At 33.8% G+C, this 27971-nt stretch overlaps 1 protein-coding gene across 5 annotated transcripts; it reads left to right on the top strand.

The window, feature by feature from the left end:
- On the top strand, window positions 1-27876 carry LOC138309533 (uncharacterized). 5 transcript variants are annotated; one of them, XM_069250760.1, is made up of 4 exons: window positions 1-17; window positions 10884-11005; window positions 18937-19071; window positions 25074-27876. In XM_069250760.1, exons 3-4 carry the CDS (start codon window positions 18967-18969, stop codon window positions 26940-26942), a joined length of 1974 nt encoding a protein of 657 aa, XP_069106861.1. In that variant the 5' UTR covers window positions 1-17; window positions 10884-11005; window positions 18937-18966; the 3' UTR covers window positions 26943-27876. The 5 variants fall into 5 exon arrangements, with proteins under 5 accessions (XP_069106861.1, XP_069106860.1, XP_069106862.1 ...); XM_069250759.1 differs by lacking the exon at window positions 1-17 and adding an exon at window positions 6559-6698; XM_069250761.1 differs by lacking the exons at window positions 1-17; window positions 10884-11005; window positions 18937-19071 and adding an exon at window positions 16321-18896.
- The last annotated feature ends 95 nt before the right edge of the window (window positions 27877-27971 follow it).

Genomic DNA, 27971 nt, shown 5'->3' on the forward strand with positions numbered 1-27971 from the left:
CAGTGATGCGTCACCATGTGAGTAGTCTAAGATGTCATCTGTTTGATATAGTTGTCGGAGATGTAATTACATTTATGTTTTGGAATTATGTTTGCTTTAAAATTTGATACATAAAGATGACGTATTAACATTATTCATGTTAATGACTTTTCGCGGTGATAATATGGATTCAAGTTTATATTTTAATGTCACATAACTTTTTGAGATTGAGTCAATTAAAATCTCCAACCATATTACCTTACAGATGCAGTATAGTTTTAATTGTGTAAAATTTCATGAAAGAAAGATACTAAGGTATCGGAATTGGAATAAGTTACACGTTAATGATTTAGTAATGACAACAAGATTAGGATGTTTTATTTATGGAAAATGTTTAATGTACAATTCTAATGTTTAATAAATACACGCTGTTTGTCGTTTTTAGTTTTTTAAAGTCTCGTTTAATTTTGTTAACCTGTCATGAAATCATGGTTCGTTATGTTGGATTGTTTTCATGCTTCTTGTTATCATATTAGTTATCATATATTGATTAACAATTATACGGTTGGTATTGTAATGTCACCAATATCCATACATAACAAATTAATTATGGGTATGTTACGACTTTAATCAGAAGAGATCTAGAAACATCATTGGATATATCACATTGTAAGTTAGTGAGCTGTAGTAACATCATTGGATATATCACATTGTAAGTTAGTGAGCTGTAGTAACATCATTGGATATATCACATTGTAAGTTAGTGAGCTGTAGTAACATCATTGGATATATCACATTGTAAGTTAGTGAGCTGTAGTAACATCACTGGATATATCACATTGTAAGTTAGTGAGTTGTAGTGACATCATTGGATATATCACATTGTAAGTTAGTGAGTTGTAGTGACATCATTGGATATATCACATTGTAAGTTAGTGAGCTGTAGTAACATCATTGGATATGTCACATTGTAAGTTAGTGAGTTGTAGTGACATCATTGGATATGTCACATTGTAAGTTAGTGAGTTGTAGTGACATCATTGGATATGTCACATTGTAAGTTAGTAAGTTGTAGTGACATCATTGGATATATCACATTGTAAGTTAGTGAGTTGTAGTGACATCATTGGATATGTCACATTGTAAGTTAGTGAGTTGTAGTGACATCATTGGATATATCACATTGTAAGTTAGTGAGTTGTAGTGACATCATTGGATATATCACATTGTAAGTTAGTGAGCTGTAGTAACATCATTGGATATGTCACATTGTAAGTTAGTGAGCTGTAGTAACATCATTGGATATATCACATTGTAAGTTAGTGAACTGTAGTAACATCACTGGATATATCACAATGTAAGTTAGTGAGTTGTAGTGACATCATTGGATATATCACATTGTAAGTTAGTGAGTTGTAGTGACATCATTGGATATGTCACATTGTAAGTTAGTGAGCTGTAGTGACATCACTGGATATATCACATTGTAAGTTAGTGAGTTGTAGTGACATCACTGGATATATCACATTGTAAGTTAGTGAGCTGTAGCAACATCATTGGATATATCACATTGTAAGTTATTGAGCTGTAGTAACATCATTGGATATGTCACATTGTAAGTTATTGAGCTGTAGAAAAATCATTGGATATATCACATTGTAAGTTAATGAGTTGTAGTGACATCATTGGATATGTCACATTGTAAGTTAGTGAGCTGTAGTGACATCATTGGATATATCACATTGTAAGTTAGTGAGCTGTAGTAACATCATTGGATATATCACATTGTAAGTTAGTGAGCTGTAGTGACATCATTGGATATATCACATTGTAAGTTAGTGAGTTGTAGTGACATCATTGGATATGTCACATTGTAAGTTAGTTGAGTTGTAGTAAAATCATTGGATATGTAACATTATAAGTTAGTGTGAGCTGTAGTGACATCATTGGATATGTCACATTATAAGTTAGTGAGCTGTAGTGACATCATTGGATATTTAACATTATAAGTTAGTGAGCTGTAGTGACATCATTGGTATGTCACATTATAAGTTAGTGAGCTGTAGTGACATCATTGGATATATCACATTGTAAGTTAGTGTGCTTTAGTAAAATCATTGGATATGTCACATTGTAAGTTAGTGAGTTGTAGTGACATCATTGGATATATCACATTGTAAGTTAGTGTGCTTTAGTAAAATCATTGGATATGTCACATTGTAAGTTAGTGAGTTGTAGTGAAATCATTGGATATGTCACATTGTAAGTTAGTGAGTTGTAGCAAAATCATTGGATATATCACATTGTAAGTTAGTGAGTTGTAGTGACATCATTGGATATATCACATTGTAAGTTAGTGAGCTGTAGTAACATCATTGGATATATCACATTGTAAGTTAGTGAGCTGTAGTAACATCATTGGATATGTCACATTGTAAGTTAGTGAGTTGTAGTGACATCATTGGATATATCACATTGTAAGTTAGTGAGCTGTAGTAACATCATTGGATATATCACATTGTAAGTTAGTGAGCTGTAGAAACATCATTGGATATATCACATTGTAAGTTAGTGAGCTGTAGTAACATCATTGGATATGTCACATTGTAAGTTATTGAGCTGTAGAAAAATCATTGGATATGTCACATTGTAAGTTAGTGAGCTGTAGTAACATCATTGGATATATCACATTGTAAGTTAGTGAGCTGTAGTAACATCATTGGATATATCACATTGTAAGTTAGTGAGTTGTAGTAACATCACTGGATATATCACAATGCAAGTTAGTGAGTTGTGTAGTAACATCATTGGATATATCACATTGTAAGTTAGTGAGCTGTAGTAACATCATTGGATATGTCACATTGTAAGTTAGTGAGCTGTAGTGACATCACTGGATATATCACATTGTAAATTAGTGAGCTGTAGTATCATCATTGGATATATCACAATGTAAGTTAGTGAGCTGTAGTGACATCATTTGATATATCACATTGTAAGCTAGTAAGCTGTAGTGACATTACTGGATATATATCACATTGTAAGTTAGTGAGTTGTAGTAAAATCATTGGATATATCACATTGTAAGTTAGTGAGTTGTAGTAACATCACTGGATATATCACATTGTAAGGTAATGAGCTGTAGTAACATCATTGGATATGTCACATTGTAAGTTATTGAGCTGTAGAAACATCATTGGATATATCACATTGTAAGTTAATGAGCTGTAGAAAAATCATTGGATATATCACATTGTAAGTTAGTGAGCTGTAGTAACATCATTGGATATATCACATTGTAAGTTATTGAGCTGTAGAAAAATCATTGGATATGTCACATTGTAAGTAAGTGAGTTGTAGTAACATCATTGGATATATCACATTGTAAGTTAGTGAGCTGTAGTATCATCATTGGATATGTCACATTGTAAATTAGTGAGCTGTAGTATCATCATTGGATATATCACATTGTAAGTTAGTGAGTTGTAGTAACATCATTGGATATGTCACATTGTAAGTTAGTGAGCTGTAGTAACATCATTGGATATGTCACATTGTAAGTAAGTGAGTTGTAGTAACATCGCTGGATATGTCACATTGTAAGTACGTGAGTTGTAGTAACATCACTGGATATATCACATTGTAAGTTAGTGAGTTGTAGTAACATCATTGGATATATCACATTGTAAGTTAGTGAGTTGTAGTAACATCACTGGATATATCACATTGTAAGTTAGTGAGTTGTAGTAACATCACTGGATATATCACATTGTAAGTTAGTGAGTTGTAGTAACATCACTGGATATATCACATTGTAAGTTAGTGAGTTGTAGTAACATCATTGGATATATCACATTGTAAGTTAGTGAGTTGTAGTGACATCACTGGATATATCACATTGTAAGTTAGTGAGTTGTAATAACATCACTGGATATATCACATTGTAAGTTAGTGAGCTGTAGTAACATCACTGGATATATCACATTGTAAGTTAGTGAGTTGTAGTGACATCATTGGATATGTCACATTGTAAGTTAGTGAGTTGTAGTGACATCATTGGATATGTCACATTGTAAGTAAGTGAGTTGTAGTGACATCATTGGATATATCACATTGTAAGTTAGTGAGTTGTAGTGACATCACTGGATATATCACATTGTAAGTTAGTGAGTTGTAGTGACATCATTGGATATATCACATTGTAAGTTAGTGAGTTGTAGTGACATCACTGGATATGTTACATTGTAAGTTAGTAAGTTTTAGTAAAGTCATGGGCTTCGGGGAATCACACAGTTTGCAATCAAAATATCTTTCAATCAATCAATCAATCAATCAATCAAATACTGATATTTGGATCAGTTTGATTACATATGTAAATAAGGCTGATATGTATCAATATCTCCTGCGTTAGGGCAAAAACGCTCACGGGAAGTTTTAGTCATCCGCTAGATATACATTTGTACTGTAGTAATAGATTCACCTGGAACATATCATTAAGGGTTAATGGAAATATCTGATATATAGAGATTTGTCTGGACCATTAAGGCGCATTTAAAATATTTATTAAATCCTCCGCTTATATCATCTAATAGCGTATCGATATTTAAATTCCATAAAATATCACCCGGATTTAATGATCGGTAGGAATTACTATCAAAATAGTAATAACGGTGACGAGAACTTTTTAGAAACTCTTTTGGAAAGCTGTATGTTTATCCTGCCATTGGTAGTGATCTCGGTTTTTTTTCGTTCATGTCTTTAACAGAACAGATCGTAATAGTTGTTTTATTTATCCAGCAAACCTATTTTTATAGATTTTGTTTTGTTTCTCAAGCATGAAGCTGACACATCAGATTAAATTGATTAACGGGATATTAATGGCACGCGATTTTAGCTGTTATTAACAGATAATTGGTAAACACCGAGTGCGATAAGTCCGTGTTAAAATCTTTAAATTGATCCGCAAGTATCCATTTTAAAGTTAAGAGATCAATCATACACGTATGATCCTGCTTTAACAAATACGATATATATATATTTAGTGAAACCTAGAAATAATCGGGAGGAGCGGACATAAATAAGGTAAGGATCAGAGTTCGTGATATTTATATTAGAAAGCATCAGGAAGATAGATCGATGTCAATACATCATGGTGAAATAATAGGATTTCCATTAATTGGACACATTTAGGTTTTTGTTTCAAGCTGTTTCAGTGCAGCCACCTATACCCTGTTTTAACAACGTTCCCTGATTTCTTCTAAACATTCTCCAAAGGAAAGCATTACAGAAGTTAAGGAATTTTTCTTTTATGTAATGCTTTCTTTTAGAGAATGTTATGCTAATGAAGTTCTAAACGTTAAGGAACGTTTATTGAGCAGCTAGGCCCACATTGAATTCCGATTTTAATTCCATGTTTATGGTGTGTTGTGTGTGCAAGATTAATAGGATATTTCCCTACCTTGAGGGTAAAACAGGGACATATCTCTATCTCTATATATTATACCCTAGGAGGACATCCACTTAAGGAATGATATTTATTTTTTGTTTTTTTTATTGGTGTGTAAACTGCACTTAGCACGTCATTTAAAATATTTGTACAAAAAATGCACTTTACACACCAGTAAACAACAAAAAATAAAAATCATTCCTTATATATCCATTTCGACGAACTATTTCATTTAAATTAAGTATTATTCGATTGTTGGAACGGCCGTTCGACTGATGAAATCCCGGAACAGCTGGCTTCAATTTGGCGGGAAATGTCAAATTCAGCGAGTACTAGTTCCACATTAACTATATCTTTTTTCATCCAATTTATACAGTATTTGTTAAATATTTTATTTTCTGATATATTATTTAAGATTTGAATTACATTCATACATGCATTATATTGAAGATTAGTCAATACAGATACAATAGGCCTAATCTGATGCGAATTCACACTACTTGCGGAAGTTCGTTTTCCGGTGTGTGAATTCCTGCGTAGCAACCACTGCTTTTACGCAAGTGTAAACGATTTCGCAGTTGGTAAGATCATATAGCAAAGAGAAAACGAAAATGTAAATATAACTGTCTAACTCGAAGAGTACCAAGGGTTAGACTGTCATGAATCTCCTCCTAATCATTAGGTCAAAGTTCAGCACGTGCGTGAAGCACGAGCTCGAGTTCGAATGTGATATTGATTACTGCACAGGCTAATTTTTATTTGCATATTACATTTTACAACTTCCGGTTTATCACACGAATATGTTCTACACGTGCAGACTGTCTTGCCCTGGGTAAGGCAGATAAATCATACCCTCATATGTAGTGCAGATATATCTGTCTGATGGGGAAGAACAAGTTATATTCATCAATGAGCACATCGTTTTTGATGATCAGAGTATATGTGATACTTACTTCAACGTTAAGCTGAGTAAGACCGGTGAAGGTCCGGGGAGCGACAATACATTGACGGATTCCTTTAGGACACTGCTGTCAATAAATCCTGAATGAAAGTGTTAATTAATGGTAAACCATTGTTTGTTCTCGCCTGGGACAACTACACAAACACTTAGATGATCAATACCATCTCTATATACCGCTAAATGGTAAACGTCCTTATCGCAGGACTAGTTCATTCATTATTCGTAATGCCGGATCATTTACGTCGATGTGGAGTCGTGATAGTGTATAGAATGAATCATTGATGACAGTTGATGCACGAACTATTAAATGAGGTAAGATATTCTGTTAATGTAGTGACAGTTACTAAAGGTACTAGTGAGGAATTCTTTTATTGCATGAATGACCATGATAAAATAATTATGTGTATGCATACATTATCTATTGAACTGATGCAATGCATGCCAGAAGATTTAAAGGTCTGTGTTTATTTTTATAAATTTTCACATGGAGGGAAACTTCTTGGTTTTATCTTTGATGTTAATTCGCAGGCAGAAATGATCGGGCGTTGTCTAATGGTATGTTTTCACATCCATTCTTCCATTTTATTACCGGGTATTTAGTTCGCGGAAAAAACATCACCTTGATCACGACTACCACGAAGTCCACATTATGATAAAAGTAACTCAGTTTAGCTGTGTCATTGCCTACTAATGTCCGAGTTATGTGTCAGATGTATCTGGGTATCTTTGTTATGTTTTTTTATTCTGTCTTTGCATATTAAAGAGTTATCTCCCTTAAGGGTAAGCATCGATTGTGACGTCATTACATTGTGGTCAAAACCGATGTAGTTTTATTCTGAAAAAAAATACCTACCCACAAGGCCAGATAAATCTGTAATATGCAAATACAGAATAACAGAATAAGTGATACTGATGAGAGATCCTCTGAAGATAGTTTTACTAGGTATTTGATAAAAATATTGTATCAGCGTATTTACTGTGTGGGTAAAATAAGCTTTACATAAGCAGGTGTTATGGCTGTTTTAGATGCATTAAACAAGAAATTACTCGAATATCGACCTTAAAGTCGAAATAATGCTGTGACAAATGTGATTCCATTAATCACTTTCACTTTAATGGAAAACTAGTCCACAGTATTCCAGCAATGTGACTTGATACAATAAAAGATAGATAATACCTTTATATTACTGACAATAAAAAACAGGATAAAAAACTTCTATTTACGCAATATCAATATTTCTAAATCAATGAAAAAAGTTTTTTTCAACCCAATAAAAGCAACTTAATTGAAAACAAATATAATAAAGGCTTAATGTGGGTAGTTTTGCTTTAGAAGTTGTTATTAATGGTGGGTCTATGAGTAAAATAAGATATACATATATCAGAAACAATTAATGATCATGAAAACACTTATTTTTATAGAAACTTGTATCTACACAATAGGTCAATGTGACATTGAAAAGAACAAAAAGGTAATATTATTTCACACTCAATACAGAGAGAAAGCCGGGTGAGTGAGAGCATTCAGAAGTTTTGTGTGTGTAACAAATATTGGCCACTTTAATATCTGTACCTGATAGTTCCTGTGTATCGTCGTGTATCGTCCAGAGGTTTACAAGTCTTTGTGAATGTGGAGTGGATGTTTGTTTATATAAACGTTGTGTTTTTGGATACTGCGGATAGATAACGGGATATAGACAATGTTTTATATTTAACGTGGACATTACCAACTCATGTAAGTATTTATTATTACATATTCCACCATCATTATATAAATTATAATTTAGACGAATCAAACATTTATATTACTTAATAGCGATGATTTAACTATCATTGATTTCAAAATATATCAACCTTATGGACTGTCATTCCAACATATCAGTACTGGATTGAAATAAAACATGTCTATTTAACATAAAATACCAAATTGAAAATTAAGAGGTGGCTCCAAATGCAGACAAAGACATACTTTAGAAAATATAAAAATCTTTGGTATTTAAAGATATCACAAAATGAAAAATAAAGCCGGCAAACCTCGTTTTGTTACAATATGTGTATCCTAGATATTCCATGGCCATTGGCCTCTTGTTAATCGAATGTAAATAAATGATCGGCACGGACAGGGTCATGATTTAACCCAAATACGCCGATTAAAATGCACAAATGTATGTAAACATATTTTTTGTATTTTTATTTATTCACTTGTACTAATTAGTAAATGTTCATTACTATGTAAATATCGTAGACACCGTTATGTCCTCATTAAGAATCATCAGCTGCCTGTCTATTTATATCGAATGTTTAATTGCCAATTAAGTTGCGATGTGTTATGGGATATCACATAGAAACTCATTAACAAACTTTCTCCAATCTATTATTTTATTTCAAGTTCCTTTAAATGAACATGAACCTTTACCTAGATACATATTGATTTAGTGGTAGGCTTTGTCCCTCGGCCCTATAATAAGTAGGCGTTCAGTGTAGTTTCTTGTTTATAAAAGGACCGCTTGTACTATATGTATGATTTATATATTGTTTCTGAATTTTAAACAAACAGAATGGCTGATCAGATACCACTGATGGTATTTTATGAGACAAGTCGCGTACTTAAACCATTTTCTCCAGATATTGACATTTCATCACACAAGATCACGGTTACTGTCAGAAATGATGATATTCTTAGTTGGCAATTGTTTCTGTATCGATATTTTCCAAACGTATCCGCAGATACCCAAATTAGTCTCGATTTGATTTTGTGACATGATTTAGAAAGTTGTTATTAAAACTCCAAATATAGTGAAAAGATGAATATAACAACAAAATATATTTTTTTTATAAAAAATTTCTGTAATGTGAAAGACTACAAATGCATTTTAATTAAGTAAGTAATAATTAGTTTGTAAGTATATTCCCACGTAGAGAAGCATTGGCTACAAATTATAGTGATGTGCAATCAACGAACACTTATTTGACGATATTGTCTGTGATGTTGCAGATCACATAACTGGTGATTATATTTAACAATAGAAACACATCTACATATACAATCGGTACTGGGTTTTACAGTGTAAGAGTCGAGATTTTCAGTTGTAATGATCAGCAACCCAGTTAATATACTAGTAAAGGAAACTTCAGAAACAGTTTAGGCGTCTGTGAGTGAAAAGTTAGTACTATTGACTTGTACACAATCGTAACTATAATCTGTAATGTATAACAAAAACACGCTGTACATCATTTTACACACTATCTTTTCGTCTTGAGTGATTTTATTCTGTATGTATCTTCAATAGGTCAGAGAGATTTTGATAATTGACTAACTTGATCATTAAATAATCTTCTTAGTACCCTAGATTTAATATATTCTATAGCCACATACCATAGATAGAATCTGCCGGAACTTGTGTGATTTTTTTTATTCATAAAACATACTCTGCTGATCGTGCGGACTGTATATTAAAGTTTTACATAAGAGTTACCATACCATATTGTGATCTGGTGAATTGTGTATTGTATTAAGACCATTTCGCCTATGTGTTAATACGTTTATGCGTTAACTAACATATATCATGGAGTGCCCGGCTAAGTACGAAAATAAGTCTTGGATAAATAGCCAGCTTTAAGACGATTATAGGAGTACGTTTCTTGTCACAAAATCGTTTCTGGCCCTTTAACAAAACTGCCTATCCTTATAATTTAAATTAAATGTTTTCTCAATTTTTTCGTTAATAAAGAACGATTTAGACCTCCAGCAAATTCTTGTTTTCTGCGTTTGTTAAATGTTTGTGAAACTACAGCAGTGAAACAGCGATATCATTTCTATATAATTCACAATATTAAAGTTACTGATTACTTGCATTGTTCCTATGATAACTTACAACTACTGGAATTCTATTGAAAGTTTTGGAATCTTGACACATTTTACCTGCATTATCATAACTTTATACCTTAACGTTATTGATACATCCAGGGAGATCGGGTAGTTTAGATAGAAAAGTACATTTCCGGTATGGAACACGAATAGTTTCTCTTCATCGGAGTCAATGAAGACAAAATTAGTTGATAAAGTTCATATTTTTGTTTTCTTGTAGTTGTATGATGTTTCCTGATTTTTCAAAGTTGTGTCAAATTTCAACTTAAACAATATTTTTTTGATATTATATAGATCAAATGGATTGGACATCAGGCAACGCTTATTTAAGATAACATTGGGTTCTAATACGATATCTTCACAATTCCATAGCGTCATAGCTGTTAACGTGTAATTGTTTCTGTATAAAACAGTGGTTTGTGACCTATCACATTGTGTTCACTTTTTAGCCATGCTTAATGACACAGCGAACATGTTCTATAGGTAGTAATACACCTACATCCGGTAACCCCGCGGTGACGAGAGCCGGAGTCCTGTACTAATGTAACACTGTCCGGCTAATAATGTCAGTCTCTCCCTACCCTAGCAAATGGACCTATAATGATGGATAATTGTATATATCCCTACAGACAATTGTACGACAAGGGAGATGACCAGTGCAGAGTGGGACATCATTTCTCTGTTGAAGGACCTAGGAGTACCTTACAATGGTTGACACTTTCTCAGCTGGATTGTGACCACAATATCACAGGTATGTAGTATTAGTATTATTGATCGATTATTGATGTTTTTATTATATTATGTGATGATAGAATAATTGATGTAAAAAAATATTGGTTGTTTGAATTATTGTTTTTTTTACTTATCAATTTATTTATCAACCATTGATATAATTCATATGTTTCACGTTGGTTGGTTAATTTACAGATTGAAAGAATCATTCATTCACTTTAGATAATTAATTCAATTTTTGAACCATCATGCATTCATTCATTTATTCATTCAACCAAGCATTCGTGCATTTAACAATTCATTCATAAAATTTCAGTTAGAACAAAGATCCGACTATGATCATCATCAAACGCGGTGTGTTGTTTAAAACTTTAAAATGTCACTAAATTGCTATATGTAAGGTTATCAACAATGTATTCGACAAAATGTGGTAAATAAACTGCTTTTTCATTTTTAATCTATACTAGGTTATTCTTACAATTGTCTTCATGCGCTTTGCTTGTAACAAATTATGCACAGTGCATGTACGAGACGGGGAAAGTTAAATTTTAAGCGCCTTGAAATCCCCAGGTACACTTGAAATTGAAGTTTGAATAACAGTACACTATGCTGTTGTCGTAATACAGAATAGGGAAACAATAGAATTAATAGAAAGTTTATATATACATTTGTTTAACCTTGTAGACTAAGGATTAACGGATTAGTGGTGGCGATAATTCTGTTGTAAGCCGTGACGGTAGTGTAAGCAGATCTTACATCTGCTCAATTATATTGGCGTAGTCAATGATGATTTTTGTAAAGTAAGGAACACATGCAAAATATTCTGCGGGTTTCTACGAAATGATTTATTCCAATGTTTGAATATTATTAATTACACACATCTTGCAAATTAAACAATAATTACAAGCCGATTATAATATTTATGTTAAAATAAATGTATGTTTCAATCACTGCTATGTATTTTATATAAAACTTATATTTTACCATGAATGTAATGTAGCACTATCAGAAATATCTAGTCCGCTAAACCTGCCGCCTATATTATTAGGCTTTTTAATTTTTTGTCTAATATATATTAGGAAAAAAACCATTTCTTTGCTGTTTTTACGAATTATTACGCTAATTTCGGAATAGTAAAAAAATCATTATTTTCACATTCTGGTTAAAATACAGATCTTCATTATCACTCTCTTAGAATTTCTAAGAATTAAGTCAAAACTATGAGATCATCGTTTTTATGGTTTCTTATGTTATAAAAACGTCAAATCAAGCCATTATAATATTTGATCTTAATATCTTAGAAATTTCTTAAGTACATTCTTAAGAATATTTTACAAAGGACTTTCAAACGATTACATGGGTTTGCTTTGTACATATATGTTAAACATAAAAGTATGGAGAACATTGCTTATACCAAAGCTATACAATGCACTGTTTTACACATCTGCCTCATGCACCGAAGAAACTCGATTGTAATATAACAGAATTAATTCAGAAAAAAGAAAGGTTCTGTAGTTAAGAAGGAAGTCCGCTGATTTCGTATGCCGTAAAACATCTAATCATGACACTTAAATGTTTTGATCTTGATAACTAAATAGCTTATTTATAGATATGAAAAGGACACCTTAATTATAAAAAAATATGTAATAAAGGACAAAGGTGAGACATGCAAGTAAAATTCGACCTTCCATTGACATCAATCTGGAATTAAGATCAAAGTGTAAAACCTGTATAATTGTATCACGTCCATTGTAGGGTTCCTTTAGCTATTTCGTGGTGTGACACGACATAAGAAATCAGATTGTTAAATAGTTTTCTTCTAGGCTCATATTGTTTGCTAATGCTTCCTTTTCTATTTGTAAACGTTTGTTTAAAAACGCAACAAGACAAAAATGTCTAATATTAGACCGAAGTGACGATGGATTGGCTTCACACACTTAGCGATATTTTCAGGACATGACATTGCGGGCTTTGTAAGGACGAAATAAAGTTTCCGGAGATAAAACACCGAACTAAGGCCGACATCCGGGAATTTCCGCAGGTGGGGCCTCGATACCTCTACATAGAGGAACGCAACCTGAATTCGATATTCTAGGACGTAAATCGCAGCCAAAAAGGACATCCTATATATAACGCTCGGAGGACCAATGATATATATTTATTTAATTGATATTCACTACAATATTACTGCTAAATATTTGAATATTCAAATATGACAACACACTAAATGATAAAAGCAAACTACTACATAATGAGAAGGGCACACCATTGATTGTACTGTACTGGCTTTGTTAGTCTATATATAATTGGACAACAAGTAACATCAACTAATGCTATTCACATTCAATTATCTGTTTATACGTTCAAAAGATCATCATATCAAGTTATTACAATTCTCAGGCAAACTTTGAATTCTTATCAAAATTCTCCTTCAGTCACGTGACCATCTGTTACAGTTTTAAGGTTAAATCTGGTTTCATATATCAGTGTGACATCCGGGAAAGGTCAAAGGTCAGACAAATGAACGCACGGGACTCATCACAACTCTTCACATTATCTATCGCCGACAAACATGTTGTTTCCGGTGGACGGAGATAGCGCATTAAAATATGTATAGCAGTTAGAATAAAGCCGAGTTCCTGATATTTTTTTAATTGCTTATTTTTGAAAGTTTTTTTCTGCATTTAAATAAAAAAATAAAACACAACCCTCCTATCATTCATCATCATCATCATTATCATCATCATCATCATTATCATCATCATTGTCATTATCATCATCATCATCATCATCAAAATATTATCATCATTATCAATATGTTTTCAAAATTCTTCAAAAATATTACAATCATTTTCATCATATCAAATTTGGTTTCTGACATTAAGAGAATTATTTGGTGCAAATTTCTTTTGTGGCTTAGATAAATCTGCACTAGCAGTCATTTTAACCAAACATTTATAAGCAATTTTCATAATGGAGCAATTTCCATGCTCATTTACGTCCGCTAACGACGTACTCTGTGTTGTGCATGTTGCATACATGTACAGTATTGAGTGATTTTCTTGTGTCATTGAAGTTTGATTTCTCCTAAATGAGTTTGTGATACATGGGATGTGAAAATACGATTCAGTAATGACTTAACAAAATAAAGATCTTTAAGTTATTGTTAGCCAAACTATAAAGGGTTCCGCCCATTTAAAACAGAAACAATACATTGTTGTTTCATAAAATAGTTATAGACCTGTATCACACAATCATATTGATATTAAACTCATTACACTTTTCATACAATATATTTCTCAGGCAATTATTTTCCATGTAAGCTTTAAATACGTATGGTACAATTCTACATTAAATCTGATCTCGACACGATAGCATTTAGTTTTCTTTTATCGGTATGGAAAGGAAACACATGGAGTAATGGAGAATATAACGAACAAATACCTTTTTAACTACGTGTTCTTGAAATTAAAATTAAAAGTAATACCAATGGTATCTCATCTTTGTAATCAGAAAATAACAACCTTCTGACAATTGTCAGATAAAACGTCGTTAACAGTTTATCATACAAGTTCTAAATAATATATATTATCGTACGCTTTCTTCTATTATACAAACCTTGTAATATACACGATTTGGAAACGATCCAAATCCTTCTAGTACAATTAATGTCTAGATAGTAATAATTGAAATTTAAATTATAACCTTAGATAAAGTATCACGACACTTTGTTCAACAAATCAATATCTTACGGGTGGAAGTCGCGTGCTATGATCACCAATACGAGATTTATTTTCACACTGAATATTGAATTGAGATATCGGAATCGTGCTATACATGTTTGATTTATATGATAATCACATGAAAATTGCCACGCATGATTTACATGCGTGGCAATTTTGCCTGTGTAGGGTTGTTAACAATGTGAATCCTACTCACTATACTTAGTTAACTGACATACGACAGAAGTGAGTACCGTAAAGGCAGATCAGTCGAAACATTTAAAAGTCAAATTACAGATATAATAAAAATTGCAGACTAATTTTGCCAATACTTGTAATGCTAATTTAACCCTTCAAACAAATATATATTTAACAAGGTTGATTTTGTACTGGGCTGAATATGTGCACTATGTACGGAAATTGGGTTGGTACTATGCATTGATGACACTTCGTACAAAGTTAGCCATTCCTCCAAAACATTAATGTGTCTCTGTGTCCCTAAGCAACCAAATGGTGGCAAAATTTTACATCCAATTAAATGTTAAGCTTTGGGAATCCTAGACATAGCAATATTAGGAAGTGTTTTATTTAGTAATTAATAGTAATGCCATAATAATAATAATGACATAGACAAAGATATGCAAAAGTGAACTACACTTGTAAATATTTACACATCTTCACTCAAAACATAGCTATGTCAATAACGCTGTACATACCCCATAACAAAATATTAAGACCCTAATTTAAACATATAGGCAAAACATTTCGTGGCCGCGGGGAGTGGAAAATGAATTAAAAAGGTGTTTTAGATTTTCAAATTGTCTACCACATCTTGACTACGATGATTTGGTAATCGAGGCGGTTAGCATTCTACACTTTGACTTCTTGGCTGCGTTTCCCTAAATTCTACTCGTGTACTTGTACGTCTTTACTAAGTTCGACCATAACCAGCTACTCGTTGTTGTACCGGCGATGATTTTATCCTTGAACTCTGGCTTCCTTTGCTACCCCAAACCTGAAATGTCTTTATATGACCTTCAATGACAATATTACGTAAATAAGAATCAATTATTCAATTTTATAATTTAATATTAGGTCACGCTTCAGCGAGTTTGATGTAAACACGTATGAAATATAGTATTGTAAATACGTCAGTATGAAACCTTGGTATACAGGGTAGGACAGAGCCGGAACCTGATACATTTAAAACGTGACCATTATCTTAAATATCTAATACATTCGTCACTGATTCATGAAGAAATTTGTTTTTGAGATACATAGACAGACTAACTGCCGGAAAGGTTATATACTGCGTTTAGAAGGAAATACCTGAGTTGTTGATATTTACTTCATTGAGAGCTAATTACAGTAATTATCAAGATTTAACGCCTGAAATGTTTCCGTCGTATAATAAAATCATTTACTATGGTGTTTACTTTATATATGTTTATCTAAATGACATTCATTGCATGACGTGCGGATGTAGATGTTTGTTACAGACCAATAGACATATAAACACATACCAGACACGTAGTATAATTATATAAACAATGATTTGGTCGGGTATATAAGTGATAAATCGTCAGAATGAGCAGCGTATTACTTAGTAGTTATTAAGACAAAAACGGTTGCTCAGTTGAATTGTCGAAGGCGATAATGTGTTGACTTGATGATACTATTTTCATGGAATTATTATCGTGTATTACAGTTATAAACGTCTTCAGGAATAGTAATACATTTTAAAGTGATCATCAGTATTCGTTACTGTTACTGAACATTACAACTGACTAACAGCTAGTGAAGTACATGTTATAGCCCATCTGATGGACTTTGAGTGCATGTTAAGATAGAGCATTGCTACGAAACATTGCAAAGCTAGCGAGAGTATTAGATAATGTAAACACTACCCATTCATGTACTTTTTTGTTTCATTAAAGAATGCTTTGTTTACCATAACCACCACCCAAGTGTAATAGCTGGAGGATTTTGAGAGTGTTCAGTAAAAGTATTTGCTATGTAACATTCCAAGCTAATGAGATTCTAAATACTGGATACAATTGGAAATTTTACGACGTGTGCTACGGTATGGTTACTTCTATTCATTATTACCGCTGCACAGATTGTTTTGGCATTAGAAAATCGCCCCAGTTGCTTATCGTATGTTAGTGTGAGCGGTATGACATGTATTACTTCTTCTCTTTGAGGGATTATCAGATATCAACCCATCTTATACCTGTATTATCACAGGACGAGGTAGAAGTGTTTGTTCTAAAGGACCCGACTATTACCGGTGATTATCTACAGACAGGTAGCCACGATACCCCGTCTGTACGAGGGTACAACAACTGTTACAGGATTAACGTAGATCTGGGTTATAACAGATAACGGTATCATTACGGGGTGCACGTTATATCTTATCTGTTTTACTGGGTAGTTAAGTGAATTCAAAGGAGAGGTGCATTCGTGTAGTTAAGAGAATTAAAAGGAGATGTGCATTCGTGTAGAAAGGTGAATTAAAAGGAGAGGTGCATTCGTACATTGGATTGTGTTACAGGTGTCAGTAAAACTAAGATTTTTACATACAACGCTGTTTATAACACAACGCCCAACTAAGTCATAAAACTAAAGGAGTTTTTTCGACGAGGTGCTAGAAAGGACCGCAGTTGGGTTTTTTCTATACATATCAAACTACTTATAAAAACCAGAATTTTTTTTTCGAGGAGATCTGGATATTTGTCGGGTCGCTAACTGTCACTGAGGACGATTAATGTGTTTGTATACAAACACTTCAATATCAATTAGACCAATATGTTAGGAGCTGTTGACTGTTGTTTACATCCTACATTTTAAATTTGTATATACACGGATTATAAATATGTGATCTATATTAACAATTCTGATTAAAGAGACGGATACGGTCTGGTAATGTGTGTCTTATAAGGACTCCGAGAACCTCTTTATCGGGTGAAGGGTGTGCATGCTGCAAGGGAAATATTTCCAAATTACGGAATGAGAACCAGATTCGTCTTGACATAAGCAGACTGGTACTTAGTTTTTGTATAAAACTAATGACACTATCCTTTTGTTTCACATTAAAACCAAAAATAAATCTGAACGACGAAATTTCATCAGAATCTGCACAACAAACAACACAATGGACTTATTGATTACGAGGAAAACAATTGAATCATGGAACTCTAAGGCGTTAACAGTTACCATACCCAATAAGGGAGTGCATACCAGGACTTGATTTCCGGATATAAATACTGATTTTTTTTATAAAGAATTGTGCAATCACAGTGGATCAAACCTACTGTTTAAAATCGTACCTTGTGGTTTAAAACAGAAATACACAGGCCAGTTCTCTTAATGTGGGGTACCGGGGCCTAAAATTTAATTCTGAAAATAATCGTGTTCCTTGTAGCACGGATTACAAAGCCATTACCATTTGATGTGTTCAATCGCTTTATTTTTCCATTAACAACGAAAGCCTCGTACTGTACATATATTTCCATAAATGCATCATTAATGACACCAGCTCAGTCGACAGGAGTAAAGCTATCATTGTAACATCACAAAGTGTTTAGGCGTGACACTGGCACACTAATGGAAGCAGAGACAATCGACAAGAAAAGGGATTTTATCCTTGCCTAGCGCACGAGATATTTACAAAAAAATGGCGTGCATGGGAGGCCAAAAGTTGGTGACAATTTAACGTTTGATAAACGAGATTTACTTAAAATAGCCTAATCGTCATATTGTCACTCTACTATACTTGTTACACGTCCGCGGCGAACACAGGAGTCACATAACTTTGTGAGAAACTCATCTTAAACTATGTGAACGGAAAACTATAAACTATGTTTTGTGTTGTGGTAGTACTCACTTAAGTTTGAGGAAATATTAGCTTTGTTAGAGTTCGTTTAGACTAGTTGGATAAGATTTTGAAGAAAAATATTCACGTTGAATAACTTTCTAGCGATTTTTGAAAGAAACAAAACTATATTCATGTGAATGGAACAATCTGTTGAGGAAATAAAAAGTTTTTCCTGAAGTTGATATCTTAATATTAATTTCGAGACGCCTTCAGCCATCATGACGTTGTATTTGGGATACGGCACCCGTAAGCCTGTCAACCTGAGTATACTCGAGATGGTCGGAATCCTCAATGAGCGTTATCCTGGCGACGTAAGTAATACCATTGTTTATATTTCTGTTCATGTTGTAGGTTACACGTTGATGGCTGTAACGTCACAAAATGGCGGTTTCTGTCAGCCTGAACCTGCGGGACATTCGGAAGACTCAGAGCAGAGTGAAATGTCTAATACAAGTTAACGAAGTAAATAATGTACAACAATACCCGGTCAGTGAACATTGTCTTTGTTTTATTCTTTTTGTGTTCTATCATGTGATTGTTGATTTTCGTTTCGAAGTAATTTTCTCTTTGTTTTCATAATTAATTGATTATAACGTCATTGTGGTAAAAAGTTTTCGTCATCTATTTATAAATCAAAGATGGGTTCCCGCGCATTTTCACATTTTCTTTGGTTGTGTAAGTTACGAACGTTGTGTTAATAGCAAATTGGTAAAGTGAAACATTTATTTATTTTGTAAAATACTTATTATGGGTTCAGAAAATTGTAAAACAGAAAGATCAGTTTAAACCTTATACTTGGAGTAACTTGAAAAATATTTGACACCGGAACGTAACTTTATTTATCTGACAATTAATTGATGTACCAAGCACTACTTATAAAGATGATAATTATGCAGAACGGAAGGGCTGAATTTCATATGTAGAGTGTTGTCTGCATGAAAGTTTGTTAAGTTACACATGCAATTAACTGCAGTCTTATGACCTTACTTTTCTGTAAAACACCTATCTCTGATGTACCTTTTATACGCACATGTAAGGGGCGGGGGATCTTCATGGTTCTGTCCTCACTGTCACTGCATTTTCAGTATTAGTATTAAACATTAACTAGATCCAGAACGAATTATTACTAATAATGTACTTACTTTTGTGTTCGATTTTGTTATCGCGTTTGTCGTTGGCCGTTAGAATTCGCGAAATTAGAGCGTTTTACCAGTAAAGCGCGAAATGACATTAAATTTTGAAGATGAACACGTGATATTAGGTTCAAGCTAATAATACATTGATTTACAGTAATATACGTAAACCCCTAAGACAAGGTAATTTCATATTTAAACAAATTACTACCAGGCATCAAAGTGAATCAGAAGTATTACGTCACGGACATGTTGCGTGAATTCAGTTCAATTTAATGTCGTTATTACATTCCCCGACGGTGTAATCTTTAGACGTTAATGGCAGTTTTCAGAGATTAAACGGTGTCACAAATGGCTTCCCCTTCGTACACCGGGAATTAAAATGGGACTTTAAAGACACGTCGCGTTAATCGGTACACCACATCTACTAGTGTAGTGGGTTATATCATGTAGGTTCTCCTAATATAAACAGTGACATAAATTTATTATATAGTTCTAGCTGAGATGGTCATCATCATTGCACCGCCATATAAGTCTCTACAACTACGGATTGAAAAATCTAGATGACCCTAGTATCACGTATGTTAGTAAAAAGATTGATTATTTTCATAAAGGATATATCGAAACGTTTATCAATGTAACATGTACTGCAATTTATTTCATTTTAAGCTGGTTTGTGACATCAAGAAAACCTATGTAATTGAGTAACATTAATCTAACACCAATCCGTGAGAAGTAGTCCAGGGTATGGTGAGATGTCGAGATTTACTGATATATCAAATGAGATTTTTAAAATCATTTTTTTTCTAATCTAACTGAAATCTTGGTCTATTATACCTGGGATTATCAGTAATGTAAATCTTTACTCAGTCGTATAATATATTTCTGGCTCGACAGATATTTTCTGATAGGTTTCTGAAATTTCAATTATTTTTTCCTTTTACTATATACATTGCATTTCATATCGCACACTGGAGCACGTAAAATCGTTGATTTCGGTAAAAATGAAATCAACAAAACCAAAACACTCACGGAACAAAATGATTGAACAATACATGTAATTGTCTATTTGTAGTTGGTTTATAGAATTATCTAAAATATCGTGGAAAATTCTACATATATACTTCATCATTTTAACTATTAGAATTAAGTAAAATGTAATCAAGCTGTATTGGTTTTTGTTGTTAATTCCACGACACTGTAGATCACTTTGTTTGATACATGTATACATTAAGATGTAAACAACTGATGTATTGAATACTGCATACAGTTTCCTAGAAGAATAAACAGAGATACTGAGTATCACATCTCTAACAATCAACGACATTTTCTTACGCTTGAAGGAACACTATAACTCATCCTGAAATAAGGTATATTACTGACAACTATCAGGAAAGGGTATGTAATTGTTAATGAACGGTTAAAAGGCATAAGCCACTACTCAAATTAAACAATATGAGATGTTACTTATGACTGACATATAACAATATTAAAGCAATGGAATAAAATACTTTTTGAATTGTTGAAATACTCAATTCTTATATCCTAAGATGTGATGTTAGCAATGATTGACGTAGATATATTGCAGCTGAAAGTAGAATGTTTCTCGCCTTTTTAACTGGCCTCTCAGTACAACATACCCTTATCTTTATCACTTACACTACTTTCTCAATGGGGACATAACCTGAATTTGAACTTTTATGACGATTTGTCAAGAGGTCAAGTACAATAAAGCAGATAATTAATTTCAATACAACAAAATCTCAAAATGTATACGAAAATACACATCACTTTCAATGAAGTTATTACAAAAATAAACAAATAAAAAAAAAGATAATTAAAAAAGAAACAAAAACAAAAAATAAATATAACAGGCGAATAACGAATAACTGAGATACCTCTTCCTATTACAAGGTATTTTAATGGTATTTTATTTAATTCTTTTCGAAGCCTATTCTCTAACAAATTATGAGTTATTGGTATGTCGTTATGTCCCTGAATATTGCGTGTCAAGTAGTAATCTAGATTCGTTTTTGCCAATTTCCACTTTATAAACAGCATATCAGAACGCATTGTATTTTTTTTTAATCTAAATCAATTAATTTGTGATTTAAATAATTTCTAACGTAATATTATTATACTTCGCGTTTTATTCGGAGGGCGTGTCATCTTTGTTCATCCACTTAACGATAGAATCAAATGACGTCTGGTAGGATACTTAAAGGCACACATTCTACATGATATTGTATACGGCAGTGTATACTACATATGGTATATGTTTTTCAAATACAAACTAACAACGAAGAAATGAAGAAAATTAACAAACAAAAAGTCTTATATGACTGACGTTTACTGCATTTAAGTTGGTCAAAAACGATATAACATGATTATAATGATACTCAGTATAATGTGTTATGTGGTCGTTAGGCGTTTTGTGATGATATCGATAGCTCTGTTAAATCTCCATATTGCGACCATTTGAAGTAAATGATTGTCTGAAATAAAAAATGTAAATGTGGTAAGTGCAGAAAAGTAACAACAATATTGACGAAAGTCTTATTCACATGCAATACAAACATCAGAAAATGATGATTGAATATCTTTAAAAATTAATGTTAAATTGCATATTCACGACCCGCCTGAAAGAATAGAAGTAACGTACTTTACACATACAATATATTATACACATAAATAACTAAGCTGTAAGTATGTAATCTCGTTCGATCGATTACTTGCATTGTCAACTTGATTTAGAATGTAGATATACACCATAACACTTCATTACTAAATTAACAAATGTTCAGAACAAAATGGACTGAAACTAAAACGTCTCCGATAAAACATCTTAAAAACCAGATAATATTTTTTTTAAGTCATACTTTTGTGTTCTTATGAGATTGAATACATATTTAAGCATTGATAACTGGTTACTGAGTAACGGTAAGGAAAATCTGTCTTCAGATAATCATTAGTTACCCCATTATAACATGTATAATGATTTGAGGAAAACTGATTATTTATATTGTGAGATCGTAAGGATATATGGAATGGTTTGATAAATCTCCATGTTTGTATTAGTTATATATTTGCCTGAAATACTAGAATATAGATAACGTGATAGCAATTCTAGCAGTTTTAGTTGAAAAAAATTCAGAAAATTAGTCGGTGTCAGCTTCTGAATTGATACCAAGGTACAGTGTACTTGTTGTACGGGATATATAATGTTATAGTTTAATCAATTCATGCTAACAATGCTCACAGGAATCTTCAGTTTGGTGTGGGCCAGCTTTATATCACAAGGTGAAAAGAATAAAAACAAAATTGTTCCATTCTTTGGTTAAATCTATATTAATGAGCGTAAAATCAGCATGCTATTAGTAACATAAACCTCAGACTTAGACACAGAAATACTGCTTAAAATGTCTACATCCAAGTCAAAATAATACAGCTAGATTTTAAAAGGTTTTGTATAGCGAACATAAAATCACTGATGCATGACCCAACACTTTATTTAACAAATCGTCGGGAACCTATTCGAGCCAAAATTCTGAATGGGTACATTATGTACCTATACTAAGTGTAAAACAAAGGCCGACAAAGTACACAGTATATAAGACAATAGGTAATGAGTTTTGCACAATAGGGCGTCTTTACGGGACAAGGTATCTCACTAACGCTATGTAACTGTTATATATGTAATAAAGAACTTCTAGAGAGGGTGTGGTATTGTCATAAGACTACTAGACATGGACGGCGGGGGTTCACTACACTGACATTAACGATGGGCTATCGTATTTTACATGCAAAATAATTAAATTATAGTTTCCATGGAAATATTTTTGAAATGCCGACTGAAGCAATTAATGTATTGGCGTGAAACAGTGGGTGGATATTAGATACACGAGACATCCAAGGTGATATATTGTAATGGTAACGAGCAGAAATCATGGATGGATTTATGGATTCATACATAACACGGAATTATTGTTTGTTTGGTCACAGGATCAAACCCAAACCACATCAGCAGGTAGGTCACAGGCCACAAGCCACAGCGCTTCATACCCAAACCACATCAGCAGGTAGGTCACAGGTCACAAGTCACGAGATCAAACCCAAACCACATCAACAGGTAGGTCACAGGTCACAAGTCACGAGATCAAACCCAATCCACATCAATAGGTAGGTCACAGGTCACAAGTTACAGGGTCAAACCCAAACCACATCTACAGGTAGGTCTTAGGTTACAAGTTACAGGATCAAACCCAAACCACATCAACAGGTAGGTCTTAGGTCACAAGTTACAGGATCTAACCCAAATCACATCTACAGGTAGGTCACAGGTCACAAGTTACAGGATCAAAACCAAACCACATCAACAGGTAGGTCTTAGGTCACAAGTTACAGGATCTAACCCAAATCACATCTACAGGTAGGTCACAGGTCACTAGTCACGTGATCAAACCCAAACCACATCAACAGGTAGGCCACAGATCACAAGTCACTGGATCAAACCCAAACCACATCAGCAGGTAGGTCACAGGTCACAGGATCAAACCCAAGCCACATTTACAGGTAGGCCTTAAGGCACAGGAACTACTAGGCTATCTACAGTTTATAATTCAAATATTGTTATTTCTATTTAGGGTTATCTGATAGACTTTGGGTTAAACGAATACTTTTAGTATGATATTTTGTTATTTTTATTATTCAAACCAAAGCATCGGTTCCATTTTTCTGGTTTTTTTTAGTTTTCTAATTCGTCATTAACGAGCTTTCAGACGACGATTTAGAAAAAAATCAGTCATATCGGCAATTACCTCGTATTTACCCAGCTTATAGAGTTATCAGAGTTCCTATCCATCAAGTTCCATTGTATAAAATCCTTGATTATATTTTTGATGTAGTCTGACTTAATATTTCATCATTTTGTTGTTATTTGCATGTATCTAATTCTTTATTAATTTTCTATAAGTGGTTTCTCGTTGACTTAAATTTGTAATTATGTTATATGTACACTTGTATTTGTATATTTTCGAATTTCCTAAACTCAGACATAATAGAGTGATGGAATATAACTGTTTTCCTCGTCGTTTCTATAAGGGAACATTTATGTTTTGTATTATTTAATATTTTCCACATTTTGTAAATGACTTATTTTCCGAACGTCTTATAATATTTTGAAAACAATTAACAAAAAATGAAATCTTTTCATTCCCATATCTATATAATTCTATCATAATCATATGTCCTATCTTCAATTTGATAAATGTATTTAAAAAAATTCTCTTTTGTATATACATTATTATCAATATCTATGTTTATCCCAATATATTGATTTATTATTTCCTTTTCCAGTTACGGCGGCGACCCCTCCCTCCCGGATTCTGCTACGTCTGTAGTCGACTGGACCCTAACGCCCGACACAAGGCCCCTAATGGATACCTCTTCGCCAAAGGTTTCTTTGCCTACTGTGAGCACATGCAACCACCCCGACCCCCGTATCCCACCTTTATTGAGGATGATAAGGATATCGATATCCCGGTACTACCCCCGGAGTACATGGCCAACAGGTCTCCAGGTCAGCCGCCGTCACCCAGACAACCGTCTAGTAACCAAAACCTAAATATCAGTGTTACAATCAAGAACAAGAACTCACCGTCACCGGATCAGAAATATAGTAAGAAGTATTTTGACACGTCTGTTCTCAACGGTGTGGATGATTACGACTATGACTACGAGGACGATAGGTACAGACTTCCGCCTGTGTTTGATAAAGACAGTCCCGAGAATGGTAAACATTTGTTACACGCTAGTGATAAAACGTTCGCAGAAGCTGGTGGATACAACGAGGACGCTCATACCATTCTGTCAGACGACGACTTTAAAGTTCCACATTTACCGTCGCTGTCTAACAGTCGGAACGTCACTTCACATCACGATGACTACAGACACGACCAGACGTCAAGGTCACCAGGACGCTCTACAAAGGTCAAGCAAGTGGTGAAGAAGAGGAAGACCAAACGGGACATCGACAGGTCGGCAAAATCTCATCCAGATGAAATGTCACAACACACAGAGCAGAACGACGAGGAAGAGGAAGGTATACTGAAATACAACCATAGGGACGAGTTTTCGTCTCTTCCAAACGAAGGACTAGAAATGGCACCATCTCGTGATAATTCAAAGTTAAATTCAGCAAAAACTGACTTGTCCGGTGCGCCGGAAATTGGACATGGTGGACCGGAAGTGAGCTTTGGTGATAGGAGGAGATCTCACCAAGAAAATCCTCCATCCATGACCATACAGAAAATCGGATCGCCCGAACTTTGGTGCGAGTGTACCGACCTTGAACTAGGCTCAATGAAATGTGATGAGTGCGCTGCTATTGGTGGCCACGAGAACTGGTGTACGTACGCGCGTTCGGGATCGCGTCACGGTAAATGTCCGAAATGTGGAAAGCACGTGCGTAAGACGAAGTCGCTTACGTCTCAGGACTTGAAAAAGGACATGAAACGGAAACTCAGTTTTACACGTAGAATGTCAAAAATGACAACAAGATCAGACGATTCTGATATTTCACGAAAACGACCACTTAGCGATACGCCATTAACGACAGCTAAACCTACTGGTCTGCACGTGCGCTTCGAGGATGATAAGGATGGGACACACGCGGAAAAGCACGTGGATAGGTTACGGAGTAAAACTGTTACGGACGAGGACTACAAAAAGTATGACAAAGCGTATCAGGACTTTGTCTATAACCGTGAAGGATGGACCGAACAGTCGGATTACTCTGATGACGAGGATTTCGACGACTACCCACCAAAAGTACATCCGCGTGTTGATCCAAACATACACAGGGATGCCTACTATCGCGCTATAGCGGCCAGGAGCCTGGAGAAACTCAAAAAGCTTAACGAGGTGGATGAAAAATTCGCCGCCGATAGAATAAGTAAACCTCATGTGTTTTCCTACTTTAAACTTCGTCCTCATCAAAAGAACGCCCTGCCAGGTGGGCCTGATAACATAGGCATTCTACCGTCTGAATCAGCCAATGTGCGGCCGCGTAAAGCCATGCAGCATATATTCGGGAAAATCAAAGTAGACGACTTTTATCCTGGAGGAAAAAGAAACAAATCGCAAGTATCTGTATCGTATTCTAAAGAGAAAAACAAGCAGACCATGCCAATCAACAAATGGACCCGAGGTGGTATAAATGGGTGATCTTTAGAATCTTACTATTAGCGCGTATCTGAATCAAATGAGTATTTAAAGTCAGGACAAATGCTCTTTTATATAATTTTGTCGATGGGTGTTCGTCTGGCTCGATGAAATATTCGACTGACAGAGTATCATGGATCTATCGTAGTAATACTACAAACAGTCAAAATTCCTAGTTTATATTCCGTTGGAATACCCAGTCTAAACAGACGTAACGTTAGTTTTCTAATACGTTGGTTTTAAGATACCAAACAACGTGGGCAAATAACAAGCTACCGTGGATTAGTCACATCTTACGGTGAAAGAAACGTCACAATCTGTGGTTAATAGTACTTTACCCGGTGTCTCGAACCCGACGTTTTGGATCACTGACTTCTATAGATCATATCGTGATTACAGTTGTTGATTATATCTAAGTGTGAAGAGCATATGTATAAAACTGAGGATTTAAGGCCATGTGTCTCCGATTGTCGTATGATCAAACGTGATGTATGGTAAATGAGTGACTGTCAAATGAGAGCGATATATCAACACTTGCTGAAATTGTACTTTGAATTTGTAATCTCTATATTTCATTGTCAAACTGAAGATATCGAGACGACAAACCTGGATTGTTGATTTATCAAGTGTTTGGGTGCTCAAATGTCAAATTACATGTTTAGCGCGACAAATATCCACAATACTTTTGACTTTAAACTTATCATTTAAGATCCTATCGAATTATAATATCCCGATAACGTGCTATATTGTGTTGTGTGTCTTTATATACAAATGGGATGCAATATATATTGTATATCTTATAATTATTTACCATGGGCTAGATGGTTTCATTCAATATTCGTTATATGCATGTTTTAAAATCTCTGTTTTTATTTAAGTGTTACAAAATCGGTTTGATAAGTGATCCAGCGAAATAAAATGGTGTTTTCCTACCTAATAACCGAGTTCGTATTATCATACTAGAACATAATGCAGTAAATGTCCTCAATATAATTAAAATACAACTGGAAAAACTTCAATTCTCTAAATCAA

The sequence above is a fragment of the Argopecten irradians genome, chromosome 15, assembly GCF_041381155.1.
Source record: "Argopecten irradians isolate NY chromosome 15, Ai_NY, whole genome shotgun sequence".
Lineage (NCBI taxonomy): Eukaryota > Metazoa > Mollusca > Bivalvia > Pectinida > Pectinidae > Argopecten > Argopecten irradians.